This window comes from Centroberyx gerrardi, chromosome 1 (assembly GCF_048128805.1).
Source record: "Centroberyx gerrardi isolate f3 chromosome 1, fCenGer3.hap1.cur.20231027, whole genome shotgun sequence".
Classification (NCBI taxonomy): Eukaryota; Metazoa; Chordata; class Actinopteri; order Beryciformes; family Berycidae; genus Centroberyx; species Centroberyx gerrardi.
The window spans coordinates 3585968-3610397 of NC_135997.1; the positions used below are offsets into that span (position 1 = coordinate 3585968).

General features: G+C 40.8%; 2 protein-coding genes and 1 long non-coding RNA gene across 3 annotated transcripts; all 3 read right to left on the reverse strand.

Moving 5' to 3' along the window:
• Positions 1 to 2407: 2407 nt before the first annotated feature.
• Positions 2408 to 3523, reverse strand: LOC139928578 (uncharacterized). The gene is made up of 3 exons (XR_011785379.2): positions 3387 to 3523; positions 3154 to 3283; positions 2408 to 3017 (listed from the first exon to the last, which is right to left on the reverse strand). It is a non-coding gene; the product is annotated as an uncharacterized LOC139928578 (long non-coding RNA).
• A 6667-nt stretch (positions 3524 to 10190) lies between these two features.
• Positions 10191 to 14995, reverse strand: LOC139928540 (gamma-aminobutyric acid receptor-associated protein-like 2). The gene is made up of 4 exons (XM_071921131.2): positions 14775 to 14995; positions 13237 to 13292; positions 12967 to 13139; positions 10191 to 10425 (listed from the first exon to the last, which is right to left on the reverse strand). Exons 1-4 carry the CDS (start codon positions 14806 to 14808, stop codon positions 10335 to 10337), a joined length of 354 nt encoding a protein of 117 aa, XP_071777232.1. The 5' UTR covers positions 14809 to 14995; the 3' UTR covers positions 10191 to 10334.
• Positions 14996 to 15364: 369 nt separating this feature from the next.
• nqo1 (NAD(P)H dehydrogenase, quinone 1) lies at positions 15365 to 23653 on the reverse strand. The gene is made up of 6 exons (XM_071921167.2): positions 23496 to 23653; positions 19174 to 19341; positions 18022 to 18152; positions 17334 to 17447; positions 16777 to 16878; positions 15365 to 16091 (listed from the first exon to the last, which is right to left on the reverse strand). Exons 1-6 carry the CDS (start codon positions 23497 to 23499, stop codon positions 15750 to 15752), a joined length of 861 nt encoding a protein of 286 aa, XP_071777268.1. The 5' UTR covers positions 23500 to 23653; the 3' UTR covers positions 15365 to 15749.
• Between the last annotated feature and the right edge of the window lie 777 nt (positions 23654 to 24430).

Sequence of the window (24430 nt, forward strand, 5' to 3'; positions counted from 1 at the left end):
GGTGGGTGTGACTGAGGTAAGATGAAAATGCCATCTGTGTTTATCTGGGCTGTACTCTGGTTAACCTGCCCGTTTGCATCAGAAAGCCATTTCTTTACCTCTTCAACAAATCCAATGCTATGATCTCGTACACTTGAAAACCAAGCATTTTGTTTTTCTTGTTCTTCCTGAGGAAGCAACGGAATCACAGAATCATGGAGCTGGTTTGCATCCTCAAACAGCACAGATAAGTTTTCAAGATGAGTTTGGATAATTGGAGCATTATCTTCAGTTTGCATAAGCTCTTTAATTATTTTTACAGCACCTTTAATTTTGTGAACTTTTGCTTGTCGTTCTGTTTGGAGCCTTTCAATTTTATTTACCAATGCTTTGGCAGTGAGTTTCGTTTGTCTTCTCATTTCACCTTTTGCACTGACATCAGATCACGACCTTGATCCACTCGGCTCCATTTTCCATTTGTGAATGATCAGAAATCATGCTAAATCCATCCACACCCAAATACCATAATCAGTTCACACAGCCTTTTAACAGCGTCACTTGAGGAGAAAAAATGGCATTCACTGCAACACGCTTCGTAAGAATCAAATCAAAGCAACAGGCAAATAGGTAAAATTTATTCCCCCCTAAACTGCCTATAGAAAACTAAACTATCCGACTCACCCTAGTCTTCTGTGCATACTAGCGGTGGGTACTTATGTACCTGATGCCGTTAGTCTTGAACCAGACATTCTGTCTTAGAACAAGAACTACGGCGGTACACCCGAGCCGATGGCTCCACCCGCCTGATGACACGAAAACAACAAACGGCTAGAAAACGAAAAACAATACAACCACCTAACGTGGCTATACTGCTAAAGCCTAACAGGGGAATAGTTTAATTCACAAAAAGAACCTGTTGTGTGTGTGTAGCGGTAGCCATACCTCAATTCCAGTGGCTGTGATGAATGAACCGTAGTAGCAGGCTGGGAATGAATGAATGAATGTAGACTGGCGGTAAATTAACTGTTGTGCAATAGCGTCTATCCGCGCGCTCCAGCTTCCTTGTTTGAAGCGTTCCAAGAGGATCCCAGGAATCCGGCATCAACAAAACTTTTCCGTGGATCAACACTTCAGATACTTTTCTGTTGACTATGTTGCGGCTAACTGGTGAACACCAAAAATAAAAACAATAAGCCGCGGGAGGCTAAGCACGGGAGAAAACTGATGACGCGCACACCAAAAGATTCACGTCCACTTCTGAGGTTCTGTTTACCACTCTTTATTTCCATATCACCACGCTGCACAACCAATTCCACCTAACAGCTGCTTACATGCGCCAGTGCAAAGAAAAGAGAGGCCAAGACACAGGTAAAACTCACAATACGCAATCCAGTGCCTGTGATGCGGTCAACAGAAAATTTCACTCCCGATGCTCACCCTACCCCATGCCCAAAACCAGAAAAAGGTGAACAGGTGAGTGCAATTACTAGTAACCACCGAGTACACACCCATAATGACACTCCCACCACCCAGGTGCCAATGCAGTGTGCGCACACAAACCAAGCACATGAATATGCAAAAGACTTACATATATGGCTCCTACACATTTATATCATATTGCCGTTTATTTCCATGCACATGCACGAGCTCAGTCCACCTGACAGCTCTCTGTTCTGTCGGCGGAAAGAAGAGACACAGAAGCATGGAGGTTTCGACGCGTCGGTCAACGCTTCCCGGAGGTTCCCGGGGGCACGGTGGCGTATGAGAAATACGAAGATTTACGAAAAGAAAAAAAAGGGTGCGACCAAATAATGTGCTGGTGCAACCAACTGAGAAAGTTGGTAGCACCAGTGCTACCAGTGGAAAAGTTAGTCTGGAGCCCTGGAAGGTCAGCTAGCTAACTAGCTAACAGATAACTTAGTATGGCTAGATTTTTTCTGTTAGCAGCAGAGCGCTAGGCTTCATGATGCTTCCTCCTCTCTTACCTCTTGTCTTCTTCACTGGGCTTCAGAAACACTGAAGCCCAGTGTCTTTAGATGTCTTTAGTAACTTTAAGTCAAAAACCTTTATAACAGTACAAGAAAGGCTAAGTTTGTCAGTTGCTGATACAAGATTACTGGGACAACTCTCTTCTCTCCATCAGTAGTAGTAATTCATATTAATAATTCATTATTAATTATTATTACTTTTATGGTTAGTAGCAGTGTAGTCAAATTAGTATCATAGTATACATAGTATCAACAATTAACGTTAATTTGGACGTCATGACATGGATACTGAAATATTAGCGCACTGCTGAAGTAAAGACCTGACTCCGCCTCCTCTTGGTTTCACCAGGAGCAAAGCAGAGCTCCAAACTAATGAAAGCGTCTCGTGGACCAGCAAAATCATGAGAGCAGAACACCAGATCCCAAAAAAATAGAGCTTTTATTTAGATAGGGTCAGTATCAAAGGTAATAGTTCTGGACATATATTCTAACTACTATAATAAGATGAAAATAGCTGCTTGTCATCACTGCAAACATTCTTAACTTAACAATTCAGTAAAGTCAGACTACTCGGTCTACAGTGGTTTGAAGTACACTCTTGTCACAGAACACTTAAGAAACTCTGGCTGGGCTGATTAACATTTAAGAAGACAATGGCATGCTATAACTTAACATCACTAATCCAACACAAACATTTTAGGAGTAACAATGTCAGTAAGGCAGCAATTTTATCCTACAAACTAGCTTTTCCTTGTAATACTCAGTGCTCATCACTTGAGGGGTTACAACAGCCAATCACACCTACATTGAATTAATAAAAATACATAATGTATGATATGCAAAGCAACAGCATCCCAACACATTTGCACATTTTTTGACAGATGCACATTGGCAGTTAGATCGCAGCCTTCGTCAGCTTCTGTAGGAGTTGGACTCTAGCCTCTGGTTGTTGATACCCTTGCTGTCGTGGTCGATAACTTTGAGATATGATCCTTCACCCATTTCTGGTCGGGATCAGCACAAAACATCTTATTGGCCACAGTTGTAAATCTGTAAGAAACACACAACACATACCAAACACCATTAAAACTCACACAGTATAAGGTAGACAAAAGCGAAAATTGCACACTTGGCAATGCCAGTATCGATGATGGAGTCAAGACAGTCACAGTAGACTTATACTTACATCACTGCTTTGGGTTTACATTGACTTGCGGTCCAGGTTATCTCTTTCACTCTGCCCAGTGGAATTGTGTATTGAATGAACTTTGAACAGCAGTTGCCCCTAGATATATATGTTCCTGCTCCATGTGAATCTGTGAACACAGTAACACACTCATCAACAACAGAATTTGCAATATTTTATCTCTTCAGTGCGGTTATGCTGGCAGCTCCATGAAATCCCACAGAGGCACTGACCTGCAGATGGGAGGTGGAGGGAGCAGAGCAGCCCCAGAAGGACGAGAGACATCAGCATCTTCATGGAGAGAGAGAGAGAGAGAGAGAGAGGTGCTCCTGTCTGGCTGAGGGTCTTTGATCTGCTTGAGTGATCTTCTCTGATCTGTGTTGGAGACTCTGCTCTGGTCTCTCTTTATATAGAGCTGAACCACTGATGCCATACTCCGTCACTAACGGTGAGGTTCTTTCTAAGAAGCTGGCCGGTTCCTTCTGCTTCCTGTTCCTCCTTCCTTGTATTCACAGTATTTTCTGCACTACACAGAAAATGTTAAGTGGTTATGTGAAGTGATATTCTTCAGAACGCATGAGTCGGACAATCAGATGTGGGCTTCTACTGTTACATGCCTTTTACAATGTGCATATAACTGCCAGCAATAAGGGATTTTTGGCATTTATCTTTGTTCAGGAAGAAATCAGCAACATAAGCACTCTTCAATAAGCCATGAAAGGACTGTGATATAAAACCTCCTTGACTTGTGATGCATCTGTGACAGACACAGACAACTGTGGATTTTTTTTTTTTAAAGACCTTCAGTTTGCATTGGCAGTAATCTTTACTCTACCAGGGGTGAGTGAAGTGATGTGGAGGCCTTTTTCAAAAGCCTCCCATTCCCCACTGCACAGAACAATGAAATGCCGGTGCCACAAACAAAACAATACAGCAGGAAAACCACAGTCTACAGTGAGAACAGAGGAGCATTGCTCTGCTGATGCAGCCACTAATCCATCGCTTTTTCCAGGAGCGTCACTTCACCCTGAGCTATGGAAAAGTCCCTGCATTTAATATCACTTACTTCCAAACCTGCTTATATCAACTAGATTTTGAGTAGTAGCAGTAGTAGTAGTAGTAGTAGTAGTAGTAGTAGTAGTAATAGCAGTAGTAGCAGCAGTAGTAGTAGTAGTAATAACAGTAGTAGTAGTAGTAGCAGCAGTGGTAGTAGTAGTAGTAATAGCAGTTACTAGTACTAGCAGTAGTAGTAGTAGCAGTAATAGCAGTAGTCATAGTAGCAGTAGTAGTAGCAGTAGTGGTAATAGTATTAATAGTTGCAGTGGTAGCAGTACTAGTAGTAGTAGTAGTAGTAGTAGTAGTAGCAGCAGTAGTAGTTGCAGTAGTAGCAGTAGTATAGTTGCAGTAGTTGCAGTAGTAGTAGTAGTAGTATATAGTTGTAGTAGTAGTATGATGTTATGAACTCATTGACTGCATTAAACTGAATAAATGTTTTGTCTGAGAATGTCTATTCTCACTTCCTCATCCGTTGCCATCTGGTGAGTAGAACTGCTCTTCTAAGAACAAACTTTCACAAAACAGGACTGTTACATGGAAAAGCAGAGCGTCAAAAATAAATAGGTTGTTGATACTGCTTGATATCATACAATATAATTAAACTCAGCCTGCAAAAGGGTTAGGGTTTACTGTCAGAATAAATAATTAGAAAAAAAAAGAAGCTGGTTCTGGACTCCTGTAATGGCGCTCAGCTTTTGTGTTATCGAGCAGATTATGATAGTAATGAAAACGGAGAGAAACACTCTTTACAGAACATAGATCAGTTTTCCTAAATTATCTTAAATCTTTATCCCCCTTTAGTCTCCATGAGGAAATACTGCTGACTTGCTTCTGTATAAACTGTTGCTATTATGAATCTTAAACCTTGTACATTCCATTGATTATCCTGAATCACAAGTTGTTTTGTGTTTGATATAGCACAATTATATTCACAATTATATTCTATTGTATAGGCATTTTGTTTTGTTTAGTTTTTCTCTCCACTCCTTCCTAACTGGAAGGAACTGAGGTTGATCTGAAGATTGAAACATTTTCTTTCCACACTTTTCTGTTCTGCACTGTTTTTATTACATTGAGCACATTAAGTTACTACGTCTCAGTCCCTTTTTGCATCAGCTGTCCTCTACTGGAATATTAGTTAGTCAGAGTGTTAGTTTCTCTCATTTTATTCCAGAATTTGCCACAGCAGGGTTAGGGTTGGACACACAGATCCAACCAGGTCTCTTAAAAGGACCTGAGGCTCTCACTCTGATCATGGTCAATACAGCAGTAGGTGACAAGTGATGGTAAGCGATACTGGTTGAAGAACTTGCTGATGTACTATACCGTGCTAAAGGTCACATTCCACTAAAAATTATGAAGAATTTTAACAGGACGCTAACTCACAGCTACTGACAGAAACGGCCCAGATCATGTCACGTTAGCGATGCCCCCTGTCATGTGACACTGTGGTATTGTTGCCCCTGTGTGAGGGCGCCGGTGAGTCTTTTGAAGTTGTGGAAATGATTAACTACGATGGTAACGTTATATAACCAATGGGATGCCCTGTGAATAAAAATATCCACATGCTGCCGAACAATGTGCAGCTTGTCACGTTTGCATCACGTCGCGCAATATTGCCTTATATTATTCTATCACATGAACCAATCTTAGCTAGCTAGCTAGCTGGCTAACATATAGGCAGCAGGCTACATGCAAGATAACTCCTCAGTTACGACCATTACATCAAGTGTGCGTTCTGTAGAGATACGGGGATCTGATGGTTTTGACTGTTGAATCATGCTAGATTAGATATTGTTTACAGTCAATATGAAGCTACGTGTCGTGTGCGAACAGACCAACCTAACGCCACGTTAGCTTCTTTCTAGCTTGTGACATGAGCTGCTAGCTCTGTTCTTGAACATGCTTCATTCAGGTTGTGATGAATTTTCAACCAACAAGCAGATGTAGCTGATAGAAGTCGCCTTATTTTTTGTTATGAGATGATAACTTGTAATGTTCAAATTGGTTAAAATGTAATGCATGTTTTTTTTTTTTTATGTAATGTTAATTTTGGATGCTTACAGTTTGCTTACTATTTTCTCAGAAGCATTTTTTTTTTAAGTTGGAGTAGGCTAATAACTAACTAAAAACGAATATTTCAATCAATGATAAATGCACAGTATATTATATCTGTGCATAGTGTTGTGAATGAGTTTCATCTTTAACATAATGTTAAAGAGAGTGCTTTTCTGTAGGGGGCTAACCCCAAAAGCTCCAGTTCAGAGAGCGTTGGAGTGCCTGGTGATCAAGTAAAATACTTCTAATAGCTATAGTGAAATATCTATGGTATTCATTCATGGAGATATGAGATATGAATACAATCAAATACTTGGTTTTGGATGATACAGTGAAGTATATTAAATTTCCAATGACTCGAATTTGCAAAATCTACTTTTAAATTTTTACTTTACATGATGTATACAATATCAACTCATAATTATCTGAGTTCAAAGAGTTTATGTTTGAAGTTTGAATATTGTGGTTTTCACTTTTTTGGTTTCAAAAATGTTTCCTCAAAGTTTGAATGCTTTACACAGCTTCTGCTGTCTATAACAAGTAATTAAATGAAGGACCATTGTGCCGTGTTGAAACGGTGTGATCACCATACAGGTACACGTCTTTTACAATCAAATTGATAGATGGCAGTGTTAAGCTCAAGACGCAAAATCATATTGCTGCTTAAACTAGTTACAAGAAACTATATCTGCAATAATGTGTTAACTTCAAGGTCCCCACGGGTCCTTGAAATCCTTGAAAGTTTGTGAATTCGAGAAAAAAAAATCAAGGCCTTGAAAGTTTTTGAAAATAGACATAAATAGACATGGGTCATTGAAAGTGCTTGAATTTATATATTTGTGTTAGAGAAGGCAAGAGACCACATAGTCTGCCATCACTGTAACACAGCACAGTTGAGAAGTGTTCACACATTCAAGCCTCTCTCTTTTTAATTGTTGTCTGTGAGCTTTTGTAAAGCCTGCTAGTTCTCATTATAAAAATTCTCAGTGTTGTAACAGTAATTAACCTTGATCCGTGTCTCAAACTATGCCGTGTTGGGTCCTTGAATTTGAGGGAATTGGGCCTGGAAAGTCCTTGAAAAGTCCTTGAATTTGATGTTTAAGAAGGTGTGGGAACCCTATAACTTGCAGTGTGTAGTTTTTTTAATTTCATTAATCTTTAAAATTTAAAACAATTAACAAATTTAAAATTGATTTGTGGTTAGTTAAATTACCATATTTTACACCATTCAGGTACATGCTGATGGGTGACACCTAAAATGGGGGGGGGGGGGGGGGGGGGGGGGTGCCCTTTTTTCAGGTTAGAGCAACAGCCCCTCAAAATGTCTGTGCACGTCCCTGACTGGGGATATAAGCTGTAAAATGTTCCAAAGCATGGCACGATTGTATGTTAGACTTTGTGAATATTAGATTCAGAGATATGCTTATTTGTGAGCAGCACATCCCCATTGTTTAATAAATCAAATGTTGAGTTATGTTGTGAGTTATGTATCAGTTTGTTCTCCCGGCAGCTCAGATCTCAGGATGACCTGTGCCACACATTTGAGAAATATCTCCATGTACTTCATTAGGCATGTGTTGCTAAAGGTCATGTACAAGCTTCCCCATGAGTTCATCTTAAATCGAAAGGGATTTCTCACCGGAGGGGAATCCTGCCTGGCTGATACCAAGTACAACGTGTTCTTAGAAAGGCTGCAGGAGAGATGAGGAAGTGAAAATTCCCCCAACAAAGTATGCTGCAGTAGCATTTTATTGCTTTTTCCATTTATTATCTATGGATTACAGTGCTGAATGCTTACGATTATTATAACTAATTGTCAAACGAACCGCAATCAAAGCTAAACTGTTTTTTGGAGAAATAGCACTGAATTTCCATATAGAAATTAAATGTGGCATTAATATGACGGTTTTCTGCTCTTTCAGAGTGTGAACACATCAGAGGTTTCCTGTTAGGCCTACATCACTTCCTACCATTTGATGCATTTCTCTTTCATTAGCACTAATGTCACAATTTCTATCTATCTATCTATGCTGTGACTTTAATAGTCACTATTTGTAATAATAAATGATTTATTAATAGGTCAGTATTATGCCTCCAACTTTGTTTATGCTTACTTCTATTTGCATCTGCCTTTTTTTTTAATATCAAGAACAACTGACTTCACTGATAAATCAAATGGAGAAAAAGGTGAATTTGGAGCATTTCAGCAACCTTTCACAGCCAGTTGTGTTTGATGTGTTGGGACATGAGGCTCGATGAACTGTGAACAATTTCAAGTTGAATAGGATTAGAAATGCTGACTTGCGTACTGCTACGACACACGATTTTATCCATGAGATTATTTCTATAGCACATTTTTCAGCCCAGTTCTCTAAGCCCACATAGTGTATATGACAGTCAGAGTCTGTAAGACAGCAGTTTTGTCTCTGGTTGATTTCTAGTCTGAATTTAAAAACAGAATAGGCTATCAAGTAACATTACTCAACCCACGGCACATTGAAGCAGTATTTCCAATACTAAATACCATGTTGGTTGGACATGTTATTGTGAGTAGGCCCCACATTGTTTTCTTTTGCCTACATTTCCCAGTCAACACCATTGTAGCCGGTTCCACCGCAAAATTTGCTTTGTATGAATCTCAACCTTTGAGTGGAAAGAGACCTTTTTTCTGCATATTCACGGTTTATATATAGGACCCTTGATATCGGCTTTATCAGCAAGAAAGACATTATAAAAAACATTATCAAGAGAAAATACGGGTAAAAAAAGTTAATACAATCTAAAGATGATGCCTGAGTGCCATATGGTGTGAGATATTTAACTTGTTTTTTTGGCAGTGTGTTATTTTAGCCTGAATGAAGGCTTCCCAGTCACACCACCAACTCCGATTTACTGGAATGCTTTGCATAAATCTAAAAATTTAATTAAAATCTCATAGAACTGCCTGTTTTGGCACCTGTGGTAAATACTACTGTGATGGACGTGGGAGGTTGAGTTCATTCATGAGAATTTCTCTACTGTAGTGACTGCTACTGTTTTAATGAGTTGACATCAATTTTACTTCCAATGGTTGTGCAGTGCCAGTTGGGACAAGAAAGACCCATTTAATCAACCGAAGCAAACTAATTAACCCCATTTCTTTAGACAAGAGCTGAAAGACAGCTTTTGTTTTGGATGTAGTAAAAAAATGTTTCTTTTGCGTTTGTGATTTTCAGTAATCCTCTTTTTTTGTACCACAACTTTAGTTGTACTGTGTGCAAAAATTAGTGGCAGTGCAGATTCATTATGTTTTAAATTCAACATCACCACCTAGAGGCTGACTTTCATTGTGACCCATATCAGTACCACTACAGTATGTTTTTCAACACACAAAGTATGATACTGGTTAAATACAAAGGGCAAAGAATTAATTAAGTGACTGGTAGGGAGAGATGTACAGACTTACACACAGACACACAAGAGCATGACACGTTCATTGTTTCCAATTAAGTTTTGTTGGAAAGTTAACATTATCACATCGCATGTTGCAGCTTGTCAAAACCCAAACGTACCATAATAAATGTTGATATTTTGAAAAAGAAAAGCACCAGGATGAATTGTCATCTTTTTTATTGGTTAGGTCATCCAGCTACCTTACCTTCAAATAGTTAAAATTCTTTTAAATATAATCTTCAAAGAAGAAAGCATAACTGAAAGCAAAAACTCAAACCCAAAAATATCATTCAACTGGTGAAAAAACAATCCAGGTTCCGCCTAAGAGTAAAACTCCTCTATGCATAACGACATCAAACAAATAATAATTCAAATTAACACACTATACATAATTGGATCTATGGATTTATATAGAATTGGTGCAACATGGGCCAGAACAAACACACTGGTGCACTCAAAGATTATTATCCAGTCAAGTGAGCAGTCAGTCAACCTTGCCAATGCTTTCAGGTCATTGAATCTCTCTGGGGCTTCCCACAGTTTCTCCAGGGGCGAGTGAGGGCTGTGATTAGATGTGGTGGGTGTAGGTGTGGCCATGTGGTTCCGTAGGTAAGGCCGATCGTCGTCATGGCTTCTTAAAAACCAAAGGTGTTCTCCCCGCTGTACGCCACGTATAAAAAGCCGTCTTCGTCCTTCTCTTTCTCGTACAGCTGTCCCATTGTGATGCTGAAACATGAAGGAAGACGGAGCGTTACGCACATGAGCACCGACTGCGGGTTAGTCGCTCTCATGTGGAAGTGTTTCAGTATTGACGCTTGAAGTAAATACTGTCTAGAGAGGGCTTTCAGGTGACGTAACACACCCTCTGGCGGCCATGTTGGAGGTCCTCAGCTCTTGGCTAACAGTGGCTGGGAACAGTTGTTTGTTTCAAAACGTACCTCTTCCCGTCTCAACTGAATTTAGTACACATGGTTAATTTCGCCACTGACACATCTGATTGATTTTGTGTTTAGATAATGTCAGCTTGTTAGCTAGCTAACTGTAGTATCTGGTCAGCCAACCATCACTGTCTGGTTGTTAACACATCTGATGGACGCATTCATATCTAGTAGAAGCTACTGTTAGCAGTGGCTAGTAGTCGTATGTTAACATGACTTAGTTATTCCCTTTCAATGACTCTTGAAGCTGCTAATTTTGCTGTTATGGTGTCTTAAATTTGTGTCTGGTATTCTGTTTTTGTCTGTTTGATGTGTTTTCATCTTTTTAATTCTGGTTTTTATTGTGACACACTTTGTAACCTTGGTTTTAAAAGGCGCTCTATGAGTAAAGTATAAAAGTATAAGGAAAATATATGCTGCCTAATTAGCAGCTAGCTAACAGTTTGTTCAGGTTAACTGAGCTGACTCTTCTGAAGCTACAAGTCAGAGTGTTTTGGAGTAGAGACTAGGGCTACAGACAAGACAGTTTACTGTGTCACAGTAACCTACATTTGGAAACAAATCCACCTCATCAGACTATTCACTTTTATTTGTAATGTTACTGAATGGATCTACTGATCTACAGTCGCACCACAACAAGTTTTCCGGGTATCTCTTTTCTAGTCTGGTTGTTATTAATCTGATCATTATTTGCGCCCAGCTAATTCTCCACTGGACCCTCATGATGACACCAGCTGGTTGCTGGGTGATTTATGATTTAGCAATAGCAAGATTTGTGATGCAACTGCTAAGCTCTAAAGTGTAAAACATACCGAGAAGAAGTACTGAGTAATGACTAGTTAGTGGGGAGAGTGTGGGTGTAACCTGTAACTCCTTCTGGGTGTTGTCAGACTCCCATTACTGAGTCAGCCTACACACACAATCCTAACAATAAGTTAATATGTTATCATCACTCATGTTGCACAGCATTATGGGTAGCTTTTATTTCCCACAACCCCGTTCTATGACTGCTGCTAAGTAAATCATGCCTTTTTATGCCAGCTGAGTTTTGGTCATCTCATCACGGAAATGTTAAGAAGGGCATTTTATTTGCTGCCAACACTTAGTTGTAGTGAAAGCGCCCCACACAGTGTGACCGGACCAGACTCTCCAACAGGATTCTGGGTGATTCTACTCTAATTCACTCAAACAACTTTCATTCAATGACTGTTTACATGCAGCCTGGTAATCCTTTCATAGGACCGGTAAAGATGTTGCTCAGAGTAGAGTGATCTGATCATTTTCTAGCTGAAATTTCAATCTGACTGAAGAATATGGGTTACAATTTAGAAAACTGAAACTTTATGTAAGAAGTTCATCGCATCCCACCTGAACTCTATGCATTTCATTCACATACCAATAGCAATTTGATGTGCAAATCTAGTTAAGTGATACCTACAGTTGATTGCAACACAGACCCATGTGAACCAGTTAATGAAAGAGAATGATGCTGTACTTAAGAAAACTCTTGAACTACATATACGCGCGTGTGTGTGTGTGCGTGCGTGCGCGCAATATGGCAAATTAAAATCTGTTGTTGCAATTTGGAGAGAAAACCTCACATGCTGAAAAGCCATTTACCCTCCAGTGCAGAGCTGACACCTGCTGTCACATACTTATCAGGCTTTTTCACCTATACAGGCTGATGGGGTCGAATACCGATCATGTCTCCATGTGAATGTAGTCAGGCATGTATTACACTTTAAATTATATAATTTTTAGTACACAAACATAATGGTATTGACCACTGAAATTACATATTGGGTAATGGTCAGTGTTGCACCTGGCTATGCCAATCTGATCAAGGCAAGGCATAGGATTCAGGTAAGATCGGAGGATCCTGCACACCTTGAATACAGGCAAAAAATGCCAATAATGGACAAAAGCACAAAAGATGATCTTATTTAATCATATTAAAAAGGTGTACAAAGTGCAAAAAATTAAAAAAGCAAATGTTTCAGTCCCTCTGGACTATCATCAGTGCACTTTGAGCACCTCTTCTTTTGTACACCTTTTAATATGATTAAATAAGATCATCTTTTGCTACCAGTGTTGCCGTGCTTTTGTCCATTATTAGCATTTTTTGCCTGTATTCAAGGTGTGTGGGTTCCTCCTACAATTTTTTGAGCCAACGCACCCTGAGTAAGTTCAAGTTTGGCGCAGTATCAGATCTCCATTTTGTATAAGGCATATTTATCATTTACTTAAAGCAACATTTGCCTTTATGTTTCTAACCCTAGCCCCCCACCCCCACCCCCACCCCCCGAACCTCCCGTGACCCGGGCCTGACCTGGACTGAGGCACGGTCTTGTCCACGAACAGGAAGATGGCCTTCTCCGAGGGCAGCTGGATGCGTTTCCTGATGATCCACATGAACTGAGCCACTGTGATGTCGGAGGGAACCAGGTACTTCCTCTTGTCGATGTCCACTATCTGTGACCCAGACACTTTCTCCACAATCACCTGACGCACACCACAGACAAACAAAGCAGACATGTGTTTAACCATGCAACAGATGATGAAACAGGATCAAGTGTAAGATTACGATATTTTCACTCACCGGAACCCGATCAGGGTATTTGTTGCGAATTTTGGCTGACTCTACGCACCGATGTTCTGAAGGACAAAAACCAATATCAGATGGAAGTGATAAGTAACAGCACAAACACAGTGTTGCTAGATAATGCCTCCTCTTCAGTATTGACATGTGAGGCAACCGGTGACTGACTAGATCAACATTTAGCTGCTGAGGTTACATGACACTCTGACCGAGATTCACAGGCAGCAGCTGTGGATTAGGACACGCTGTGGCTGGCCAAACCACTAGACCCGTCAATCCAGCCGCTTAAAGCTGCTATGTGTGGCATTTTAACATCAATAAATCATTACAACGTTAACTTTGAGGCGTCAGTGTAATTACCGTAAATAAATGAGACCATCGCAAGAAGACTTGCAGCCTCTAGACTGCATTTTACATTCTGTGGCACTGGGTCGGATTTGCTTTACGGCACAAAAAGCAAAACTGGAAGAGGGCGCTGTTCCTCCAGAGCAAACTGAGCTAAAGCTTTTAGAGATTTTGGCAAGGGCAGATGGTGGAAGAAGTGAAAGGCCGATGGAAAAAAATCACTTCCAACTTGTTTATCCTCTCCAGTAAAGCAAAAGCGAAAAACTACATCCTCTTTGCGACAGGGTTTATGGGAATTGTGGTCTTAATTTTGAGAAACACTAGCACTCACAATATCACTGGTGTGAGATGGAGGCTACCAATAATGTCAGCCTCAATGTCTCATTTGTTTACAATAAATACACCAAGGTATCACAATTAATTTTACAACTTTAATATTGATGTTTAAAAATACTACACATAGCACCTTTGAACGGGACATTATTTCTCAATAGTGAAATGTCAACTGTGCACACAAGTACCTACACTGAGCACAAAATCCTGTCTAAAACTATTATGTAAAAATACTAAAATTAGGAAGACAAAACTAGCCTAGAGGCCTGCCACTGAACTGCCAAAACAACTTGTTATTTTCACCGTGGTGAAGCCTCACAGGCCTGCAGCTGAAGGCGGGTCTGAGAGTGAAATATGTCCTGTTTTAAGTCAGATGTATTGACAGAAACACTTTTTTATATCCAGTAAAAAGTAATTCGTCTGCACAATGGAGGCTTAACAGCTTGATGTGACTCTATTGTGTCAAAATCCACCAGCAACCTGAAATCAGGTCGTCGGTTGGAAACAAGAAGAAACACACGACGTTTTGTAAAACTACACTGTTCCAGCTGACTCATTTTTAGGTGGGGAAAGGGAAACTGACTTTTACATTAGCTGACACGAATATATTTATATATATATATATATATATATATATATATGTCTGTCCTGTGGCTATAGCTAATGCCTCTACAGTCATAAACAAAAGGCTGAAGGATAGGCCAGTCTTTAGTCCAAGTCGGACATAGGTAACAGTGAGATTTTCAAAACAGTTAACCCCAACTCAAAAAACAGACAGTTTACGCGAGGTTGCGTCAGTTGCTACTCTATGAACGGATTGTTTTATTAAGATTAAATTAAAAATAAAATAACCCTCTTACCCAAGGAATGATCCTCTTTGAACATCCATTTCATGTTTGCCGTGTCCGGGCTCTGTCGCTCGATGATGCAGGGTGTAAACACGGTGACACGAGTCGAGGCTTTGGGGAAAAAATGGCTGTTTTTATCGCTAAACTCAAACCAGAATCAATGTTTAAACGTTAAACTAACCGTCAACAATTTAGCAAAACAAGCCTCCTCTCAGCTGATGAGCACTGCCCGAACGGTGACGTCACTGCTGGACTGTTCCATTCACCCCCGAGAGGGGGGGGGGCGGCCAAGGGTGAGAACAAGTAGGGAGTTTTATCGTAAAAATTAAAGGAAAATAGATTAATATAATGTTAGGAGACATTCAATTCAGCTAACTATGACTTTGTTGTTTTACTGGTTGCATTAAAACTTTCGTACTGGATTCGCACAGCTGACGATGACACCTTGTCCATAACTCAGATTGCCTTCCTGGCTCTCATATTCTGTCCTATTGATCCTATTACTGTGAAGAGGAACAACATAAATAGTCTTTAGCATAGAGTGTGACAGTGTATGTGCAAAGGACATAGTTTCCCTCTGAATAAACCACAGTACAAGTCACAATTATCAGAATTGTTTTATTTCAGCGTGTGTAAATATAATAAAACATATAATATTACATTGAAAAATGAAAAACTCCTGCACTACTGAAAAAAAAAAGTTTTTTAGGGTGCTGGTAAGTGTTGATTTTTGCCGCACACCAAGTCTCTAGAAAAAAGTTCCTTTATTTTACATGAGATAAAAAGTTTAGGAGCGATCTAAGCAGGAAGCAAAACACGCCGTTTGTCTCCTAAACCTTTTATCTCATGTCAAATAAAGGACATTTTTCTAGAGACTTGGTGTGCGGCAAGAATTAAGAATTTGCAGATATAATATTACATATTTTGGTGTTAACAGTGATTTTCTAACATATATGCATGATATTACAGACACGTGAAGAGAAGGTCCTAGTCGTCGGAGGCTGACTTGTCACTGTTTCCCTCTGCAGGCGGAGCTATCAGCTGGTTGTCGGGGGGCAGGGGTTTCCCCAGGTGGTGTCCCGTGGTGATGCCGTAGGGCAGCGCCTCACGCTCCTGCCGCACCTCGGGGTGAAGCAGGAACCCACCTTGAAAACTGAGGTCAAAAAGCTCACAGGGGGCAAAGGTCAAAGGCTTTTCGGCCAGCAGTCCTTTCACTCGGGCCCGCCACCCTTCTAGCATGGCGGTGCGCACCACAGGAGGACAGTGAGCCGGACACCAGAATATCTGAGGAGCGAGCACCTGGAATCCACAGAAGTGGAGAATGCCGTTCTGAAAGAAACAAAACACAAACAAAGAAGAGAGATGAATGATAAATACCACTAACCAGACAGATGAAGTGGATGAGAGAATTTCTATACCACTTCTGAAGTCCTTAAAGGAGAATACCTGAGTCATTTATAGTTACAGCCCATTTACTTCTGTCTATGTCTACTGTACATTTCCCCTGATCATTTTGCAATGCATGGCCACGCCGTATGTGATTGTACTTTAACATTTACTTGTTTTTCATAGGTTTTAAAATGTAAACTTTACAGTATCAAACCCGGTCAAAAAAGACGCCCTAAATAAAAAGACCTGGATGTGGAGGAGACTTCCAATTGGGGTGTCCTGTGGGTGTCAGCTGACTGACAGCAAGCAGAACGTAACGCAGCGCTGAGATGAAAACACTCAACTTGAAACAGAAAGTTTGACCAAACCAAATGAAGGCTTCCTGTTTACTGGGATTGATTCTCTCCTCTGTGGAAGTTAGTATTCTGGACAAGAATGAATAGCAGCAAATTCTTCGGAAGAAGGAAAACGAGCCTGATATCTCCAACTATACTGACTGTGTGCAGACACCAGAGAGGAACCTGGACCATTGGCACTAACTTAAAAAAACACACCAGTATTCTCCTTTAATAGACTGTCCACATCACACTTTAACACCCACAGAGTTCGTCTCTGTGTCTCTCACCTGAAGAGGCCACAGAGTGATGTTGATGTCTCCGTTGATGCCGTCAGGGCGGAACATAGTCTGCGTTGCTCCAGTGCTGAAGGACAGCATCGCTTTCTTATCCTTCAAGGAAACATAAACACAGAAATACAGACACAGAAATAATATAACGTCAGGAACAAGAAAATATTTCCTCTCACATAGCTGCTAATCAATGTGGAAATGAATTGCATGTTGTTGCTACTCGAGAAGGTTACAGGTAGAGTGACACGATTTTAAAACATGATGAAAATGTAGATGTGAAAAGTCATAGTTTTGTTCCAACATGCATTGGCCAATTGCCTAAATAATGATATTCATGTCTGAAATGTAAGTATTTTATTGGACTACGGTGAGTCAGGTATTTCCACATTCATTCATTCAAAACATCTGGGTCAACGTCAGAGCAGGTTTTCATTTTCAACACCTTGAAAGTCAGAGAAATAGACCAATCTGCGTTTTTTTTGTATTATTAATCATCATATTCTTATAATCTTTTGAGCTGGGTCAAGCGATGCAGTTGTCCAGCTGACACAGACCTTGAATATACCGTTATTGTATATCTTTTCCAGGGAGAAAGCGAAGCCTTGTGCTAGCACTCTGTCCATCCAGCCCTTCATGATGGCAGGCACGCTGAACCAGTACAAGGGAAACTGCAGAGAGAGACGGAACAACAAATCACACAGAGAAAAGACTGAGGCGACCGTAACTCACACAAGTAAGTCAATTTTCTAGAGATCTAAAAATTGACTGGATATGTTTAATAACTTGGAAGCTACAATTAGTTACATCCAGTATTGCAGGTAATCAATTGTAACGTATTGTGTTAGAGTAGTCAGTGGTCTAATGTGTTAACGAATGGTCATTTACCCCATTCATTTGGACTGTTATTTCTGTCCCCCACAATGAAATCAGGGGAGGGACTGTGGATCTATGGAAGCACAACGTTGTTTTTGAAACGTTCATTCCTGTAGCCTTTCAAATGCAAGTTGCAGAGAACTGTGAATCTCTGAATGGCTGTAATCATCTTCTGGTCCATTTTGCACTTGGCAGGCAGAACTATTTTTCATGAAACAGAATCACATCGGTAGAGAAACAATGAAGCGCGGAAATTGATTGGCTGATTGGCTTTTCACGGCCGACAAGCTTGTTGACCGTCCGCACATTGGCTAAGTTTCCCTTGACGGGACAGACAGGGACGAAGGAGAGATGTGTTTGACCTCTGACCTGGAAGATGATGAGCTCAGCCTCCTCGACTTTGCGCTGCTCGGCTGCGATGTCGTCACTGAGGCGGCCCTCCATCCAGGCGAACATGGTCTCGTCTCCATACTGGAAGAGCCCCGGGTTCTTCAGCTCGCCTGGACGCAACACAGCATCACACTGTCAGACTCCACCACGCTGTGTGTGTGTGTGTGTGTGTGTGTGTGTGTGTGTGAGTGTGAGTGTGAGTGAGTGTGTGAGTCAGGGATAAGTTTTCACCTTCAATTCAATCAATTCAGGGATTACATTAGATTTTCTTCACAAATCAAAATCTGGAAATACTTTTCTAGAAAAAGGTGCTCATACACAATTTATGAAGAAGTTATTGAGAATGCAGGATTTATCATTATTATGTCAGTTACAGTAGATATTTTGTATTGAGTGAATTGAAACTGAGTTGAATGTGTGTGTGTGTGTGTGTGTGTGTGTGTGTGAGAGAGAGAGAGAGGCGCAGAGAGAGAAGCAAAGAGAGAGAGGCAAAGAGAGAGAGAGAGAGGCAGAGAGAGAGACAGAGAGAGAGAGAAGCAGAGAGAGGCAAAGAGAGAGAGAGAGACAGAGAGAGAGAGAGAGAGAGGCAGAAAGAGAGAGAGAAGCAGAGAGGAAGAGAGAGAGACAGAGAGAGAGGCAGAAAGAGAGAGAGAGAAGCAGAGAGAGGCAGAGAGGAAGAGAGAGAGAGACAGAGAGGCAGAAAGAGAGAGAGAGAGAAGCAGAGAGAGGCAGAGAGACAGAGAGAGAGATAGAGACAGAGAGAGAGAGAAGCAGAGAGAGGCAAAGAGAGAGAGAGAGAGACAGAGAGAGAGAGAGAGAGAGAGAGAGGCAGAAAGAGAGAGAAGCAGAGAGAGGCAGAGAGACAGAGAGAGGCAGAAAGAGAGAGAGAAGCAGAGAGAGGCAGAGAGAGAGGAAGAGAGAGAGAGACAGAGAGAGAGGCAGAAAGAGAGAGAGAAGCAGAGAGAGGCAGAGAGAGAGGAAGAGAGAGAGAGACAGAGAGGCAGAAAGAGAGAGAGAGAGAGAAGCAGAGAGACAGAGTGAGGCAGAGAGAGACAGAGAGAGAGAGTGGGAGCTCGAGAGAGAGAGAGAGAGAGAGAGAGAGAGAGAGAGAGATAGAGAGAGAGAGGTTACCGATGATGTCATCTCGCGTGGCGTTGGCTCTGAACTTCATGGCGTACAGGTCGGACACAACGACCCTGCAGCCCTGCTCCTGCAGCGCCTGCACCGCCTCGTCCCGCACCGCCGCGTTGAACGAGCCCGGGCTCTGATGGGCGTACACGATCAGCACCGTCTTCTGAGCTGTCCCACACACACACACACACACACACACACACGCACACACACACACACATGAACAGTATGGTATTGAAACAACCAAGATATCTCAGCAGAATCAGAAATTCAGCTTTTCAGAGATAGAAATTGGATTTTTACCAAAATACCACACATCCGATCATATTTACACCCTGCACACCCTAATTGATAAACATGTAGTCCAAAATAAAAACAAAATTTTTGCATGCTTTATTGATTTCAGAAAAGCTTTTGACTCTATTTGGCACCAAGGATTGTTTTACAAAGTTATTGAAAGTGGTGTAGGGGGTAAAACCTATGACATAATTAAATCAATGTACACAGAAAATAAGTGCGGCATAAAAATTGGCGATAAAAGAACAAATTTCCTCTCTCAGGAGCGTGGAGTGAGGCAGGGATGCTGCCTGAGTCCAACTTTATTCAACATTTACATCAATGAATTGGCAAAAACTCTCGACCAATCGGCAGCACCCGGCCTCACTCTATACGACTCAGAGATTAAACTCCTGCTCTATGCAGATGACCTGGTTCTGCTGTCCCCTACTGAACAGGGCTTACAGCAGAACCTGGACCTGCTAGAGCAGTACTGCCAGACCTGGGCCCTGGCAGTAAACATGAAAAAGACCAAAATTATGATTTTTCAAAAAAGATCCAGATCTCAGGGAAAAAAATATACATTTACGTTAGGAGGAAACCACATTGAACATTCCCAGAACTATAATTATTTAGGTCTAAAAATCTGCAACACAGGAAATTTTAACCTTGCAGTGAATGAACTGAAAGAAAAAGCACGCAGGGCTTTCTATGCCATAAAACGACACATTTTTGTAGACATTCCAATTAGAATCTGGCTGAAAATATTTCAATCAGTAATCGAACCAATTGCCCTTTATGGCAGTGAAGTGTGGGGTCCAATCACAAATCAAGAATTTAGCAACTGGGACAAACATCCAATTGAGACCCTGCATGCGGAGTTCTGTAAGAACCTCTTACATGTCCAGAGGAAAACAACAAACAATGCATGCAGGGCAGAATTAGGCCAATATCCATTACTGATCAGAATACAAAAAAGGGCAATCAAATTCTGGCAACATTTGAAAAACAGTGACCCCCACTCATACCATTACAAAGCCCTGCAGTACCAAGAGTTGAGCAAAACCAGAACCAGTCCCCTCACTCAGCTGGTCCTGACGCTCAGTTCACTAACACACACTAACACTTTCACAGCCTCAGGACCAGAACATCAGAATCCACCAAATTATAACTCAACAAAAACTAAATTATATTACTTATTGGGACACACAAACTAAAAACCAAAATAAAATGCAATGCTATCTGCCCCTAAAAAGACAGTACACTGTGGCAGAATATCTGCACACAGTGACTGAGACCAAACTGAGAACCACCTTGACAAAGTACAGACTCAGTGAGCACGGCCTGGCCGTGGAAAAAGGCCGACACAGACAAACATGGCTGCCGGCAGAAGAGAGGCTGTGCTCACACTGCGACATGGGAGAGGTGGAGACAGAGCTGCACTTCATCGTCACCTGTCCTAAATATAACCAAATTAGAAATTACTATTACCCAAAAATCGAACAGATCCACCCAAATTTCAGAAGCCTCCCTGACATCAGCAAACTAGCCATCCTACTGGGAGAGGAGAAGACAAGCTGCAACACAGCAGCTAAATATATTGTGACATGCCACAATCTGAGGGACAGCGAGTGAGCACCCCGTCCACCCACCCACACACACACACACACACACACACACACACACACACACACTCACACTTTAAACCAGTCCCAGAATGAGTTTTTTTATTGTTTTTTTTTTTTTTTGTCCTTTTACATTTGTATATAATTGATGTTACAATTGTAGTAACAGTAGTAATAGTGTAATGTTTTTATTTTACTTGTTTCACACTGTTCACATTGTTCATATTGTTATACACATGTAATATGCTTTGGCAATACAAATGTGTACATTTTGTCATGCCAATGAAATTGAAGTGAATTGATAGACAACCTGTCTGTCTAAATCTGACAACAGAGCCACTCCACATGGGCAGGACAACCTCTCACTTTTAAAGAATAGAAGAATAGAATACAATAGAATACAATAGAATACAATAGAATACAATACAATGCAATACAATACAACTTTATTGTCCCACCAAGGCAAGATTTTGGTCTCACCATCACATCACATCTCATCACATCCATGTACATCACATCAATAAAAACAAATCACATCACATCAGTGAGAGACGGGGATAGATTAGTGCAGTTTGTTGATTAAGTTAATTGCAGTAGGGACAAAAGATCCCTTGTAGGTCTTTTTTTTTTTTTACATTTCCCTCAATGCTGTATGTAATTAGATTCTTTAACATCTACTCATTTTTTGTAATTTTTCCAAAAGCGCATTTTTCCCAAATTCAATACTTGTTAAAATCCAAACTTTACGGTGTCAAACCTAGCTTGAAATTAACTGCTGTCCCGGCTAACAAAGACGCTCCTAAATAAAAAGACATGAATGTGACAATAAAGTTTTAGAGGTGACATGTTTTTGAGGGATTATTTCCTGAGACTTCCATTTCTTCCTCAACTCAGCTCAATGAAATACGGAGAAAACAGAAAGTTTGGCTTCATGTTTCCTGTGATGGATTCTCTCGCTCTGTGGAAGTTGTTTTTCATACTGGACAAGACTGAATGGCAGCAAATGGCTTCTTCTGAAGGGAGGAAAACGAGCGCTGATATCTACAACTATGCTGACTGTGTGCAGAACCAGAGAGGAAGCTGGACCGTTGGCACAAACACCAGTATTATCTTTTAAAATCTGACTGAGCAGCAGACTGTGAAAGCAGAGGGAACAACAGAGTCCCTTCCTGACACGCTGTAAACCTGCTGCTGCACTTGATACCTCACTGAATATCAAATGGTAACTTTCAAAGAGCCGGACAGCATGTCTAACAAGGCGACTGGGCGTCAACAGCAGTTTATTGTTTCAAAGCTGTCGCTCTACACCGAGGTCGACCTGTTTGTCATGACGTTTACAGCGGCCTGAAACACAACCGCACTATTAACTGGATAAAACCCAGATTCCTGAAATAAAAGGTGTAGCCGTCGCTTTCTATGAGCCGCCGTCTTCTGTCTGCTAATCCCTCATCACAACCTTTTGAACTAACACGTGTTTCCTCCACGCTGGAGGAGAAAATATGATCTGAATGTTCCCCCGAGGCAAAAGAGACGAGGAGAAAACACTGTTTGACTCCAAGGCAGCGGCAGTAACACAATAGGTTTATTTTGTGTGATGAAGCGATGCACTCAGCAGCTCTACTGTACATTATGTGTGTTAAGAGTCACGGGAGAGCAGCAACTAAACTCAACAAACTCTTTTTGTCTCATTATTCTGATGAGTCATGTCTCCTAGATGTAGGCTAGATATAATTCAGATTTCGGTGCTATTTGTCACGTTTGCATACTCAGATGTTTTGTTTTTCTCTCATTATTCTGACATTTTTATGCGTAGAGGTGTATTATCTTTTCTCAATAAAATCCTGTCTGCTGGATATAGATAAAAGTCAGATTTTGGTGCAATTTGTCACATTTGAATACTCAGATGTTCACATAAACCCCCACTTCTCTCACTTTTTGTGCTATCATGTAAATTTGCCTGTAATTTATACAGTATATAGGCTAATGTCAGATAAGATAATTTCAATTAAATAGCACTTAACCATGTTATAACTTTGAGAAACAGCACCTAGTTTTGTCAGCCTGCCCATCTGGAGATTTCACAAATTTATTACCCTATAGTAATGAACAAACCATGGCTGATTATGCAGTTTGTTATCGTCCTGAGGGTAAAATGAAAACATAAAGAATAAAATATACTTAAAGCTTAAAAATATGAGTTTTTCCCAAATAAAATCTTCAGTTGGCTGTATTTCCTAGATTTGGGAACAGATCATTATGCAGCCTGTGGTTCATTTTCCAGCTGTGTAAAGTTATGAATGAAAAATTTATCAAAGTCCAAAACACGGTTTAGCATGCAGCCAATTCCTCTTCTAGAAAAACCAGAACAGCAGCAGAGCAACATATTCAAAGGAAATGAAGGTAGTAAAACAGGAGACTTACCCATAGTGTGTGTGAGTGTCAGTGTGTGTGAGTGTGTGTGAGTGTGTGTGTGTGTTCGGTCAGTCTGCGCCAAACACCCAAAGTCCCTGTCGGTCCCGCAGCTCTTATACACCTTGCGCCTGGTTTTGCGTGAGAAACATATTTAGATCTGAACTCAGATGGAGCAAATGTGTTAAACCATTGGCTCAAGGATCAACACTCCAGTCAGGAGGAGAAAAAAAGAGTCTGGTGTCAAACCGTAGGACCGGTTTAGTCGTGTTTTGAAAGGGAGGAGGAGAAAAAAAAGTGTGAGTCAGTCAGGCTGCGGGATAAGATTGGTTTCATTTGGACTGGAAAAGAATGTTTGGGTCACTTTCAAGGGATTATCTCGCGGGTCATGTGGCTTAATAAACTTAATCCGGCTTTATTTCGCCTCGTTAGAGCGAACATGAAGGAGGAGGCGTCACTTTACTAAACCATGAGCTATGGCGGAGTCCCGGAGTTTAATATCGTTTGACACCAATTTCTTCCAAACCCGTTTATAGCTGCCACATGGAGCGATGATGACTGATATTATTATTTTGTCAGTGTGATGCCAGAGTTCACCAAACCGTGCACATAGGGAATAGCCTAATATAATATCTTCATGTATGTAGCACTTCTCAAAACAAAGTTACAAAGTGCATCACAATCAAGAGAAGTAAAAGATTAATAGATCAATAAAAACAGAAGGAACTAGAAGGGCACTCGGAGAGCGCAGACCTCAGACACACACACACACACACACACACACACACACCCTAACCCCCCACATAATTTCGGCCTGAAATGCATATATAGCCTATATTTAAATTTATTGAAAGGATAAACCCCTTGAGATGAATCATCTCGTTTTGAAGGGGGTCTAGTTTATTTAGATTAGTTTAGCATCATGGTACATGGTGTATCTCTGTAAC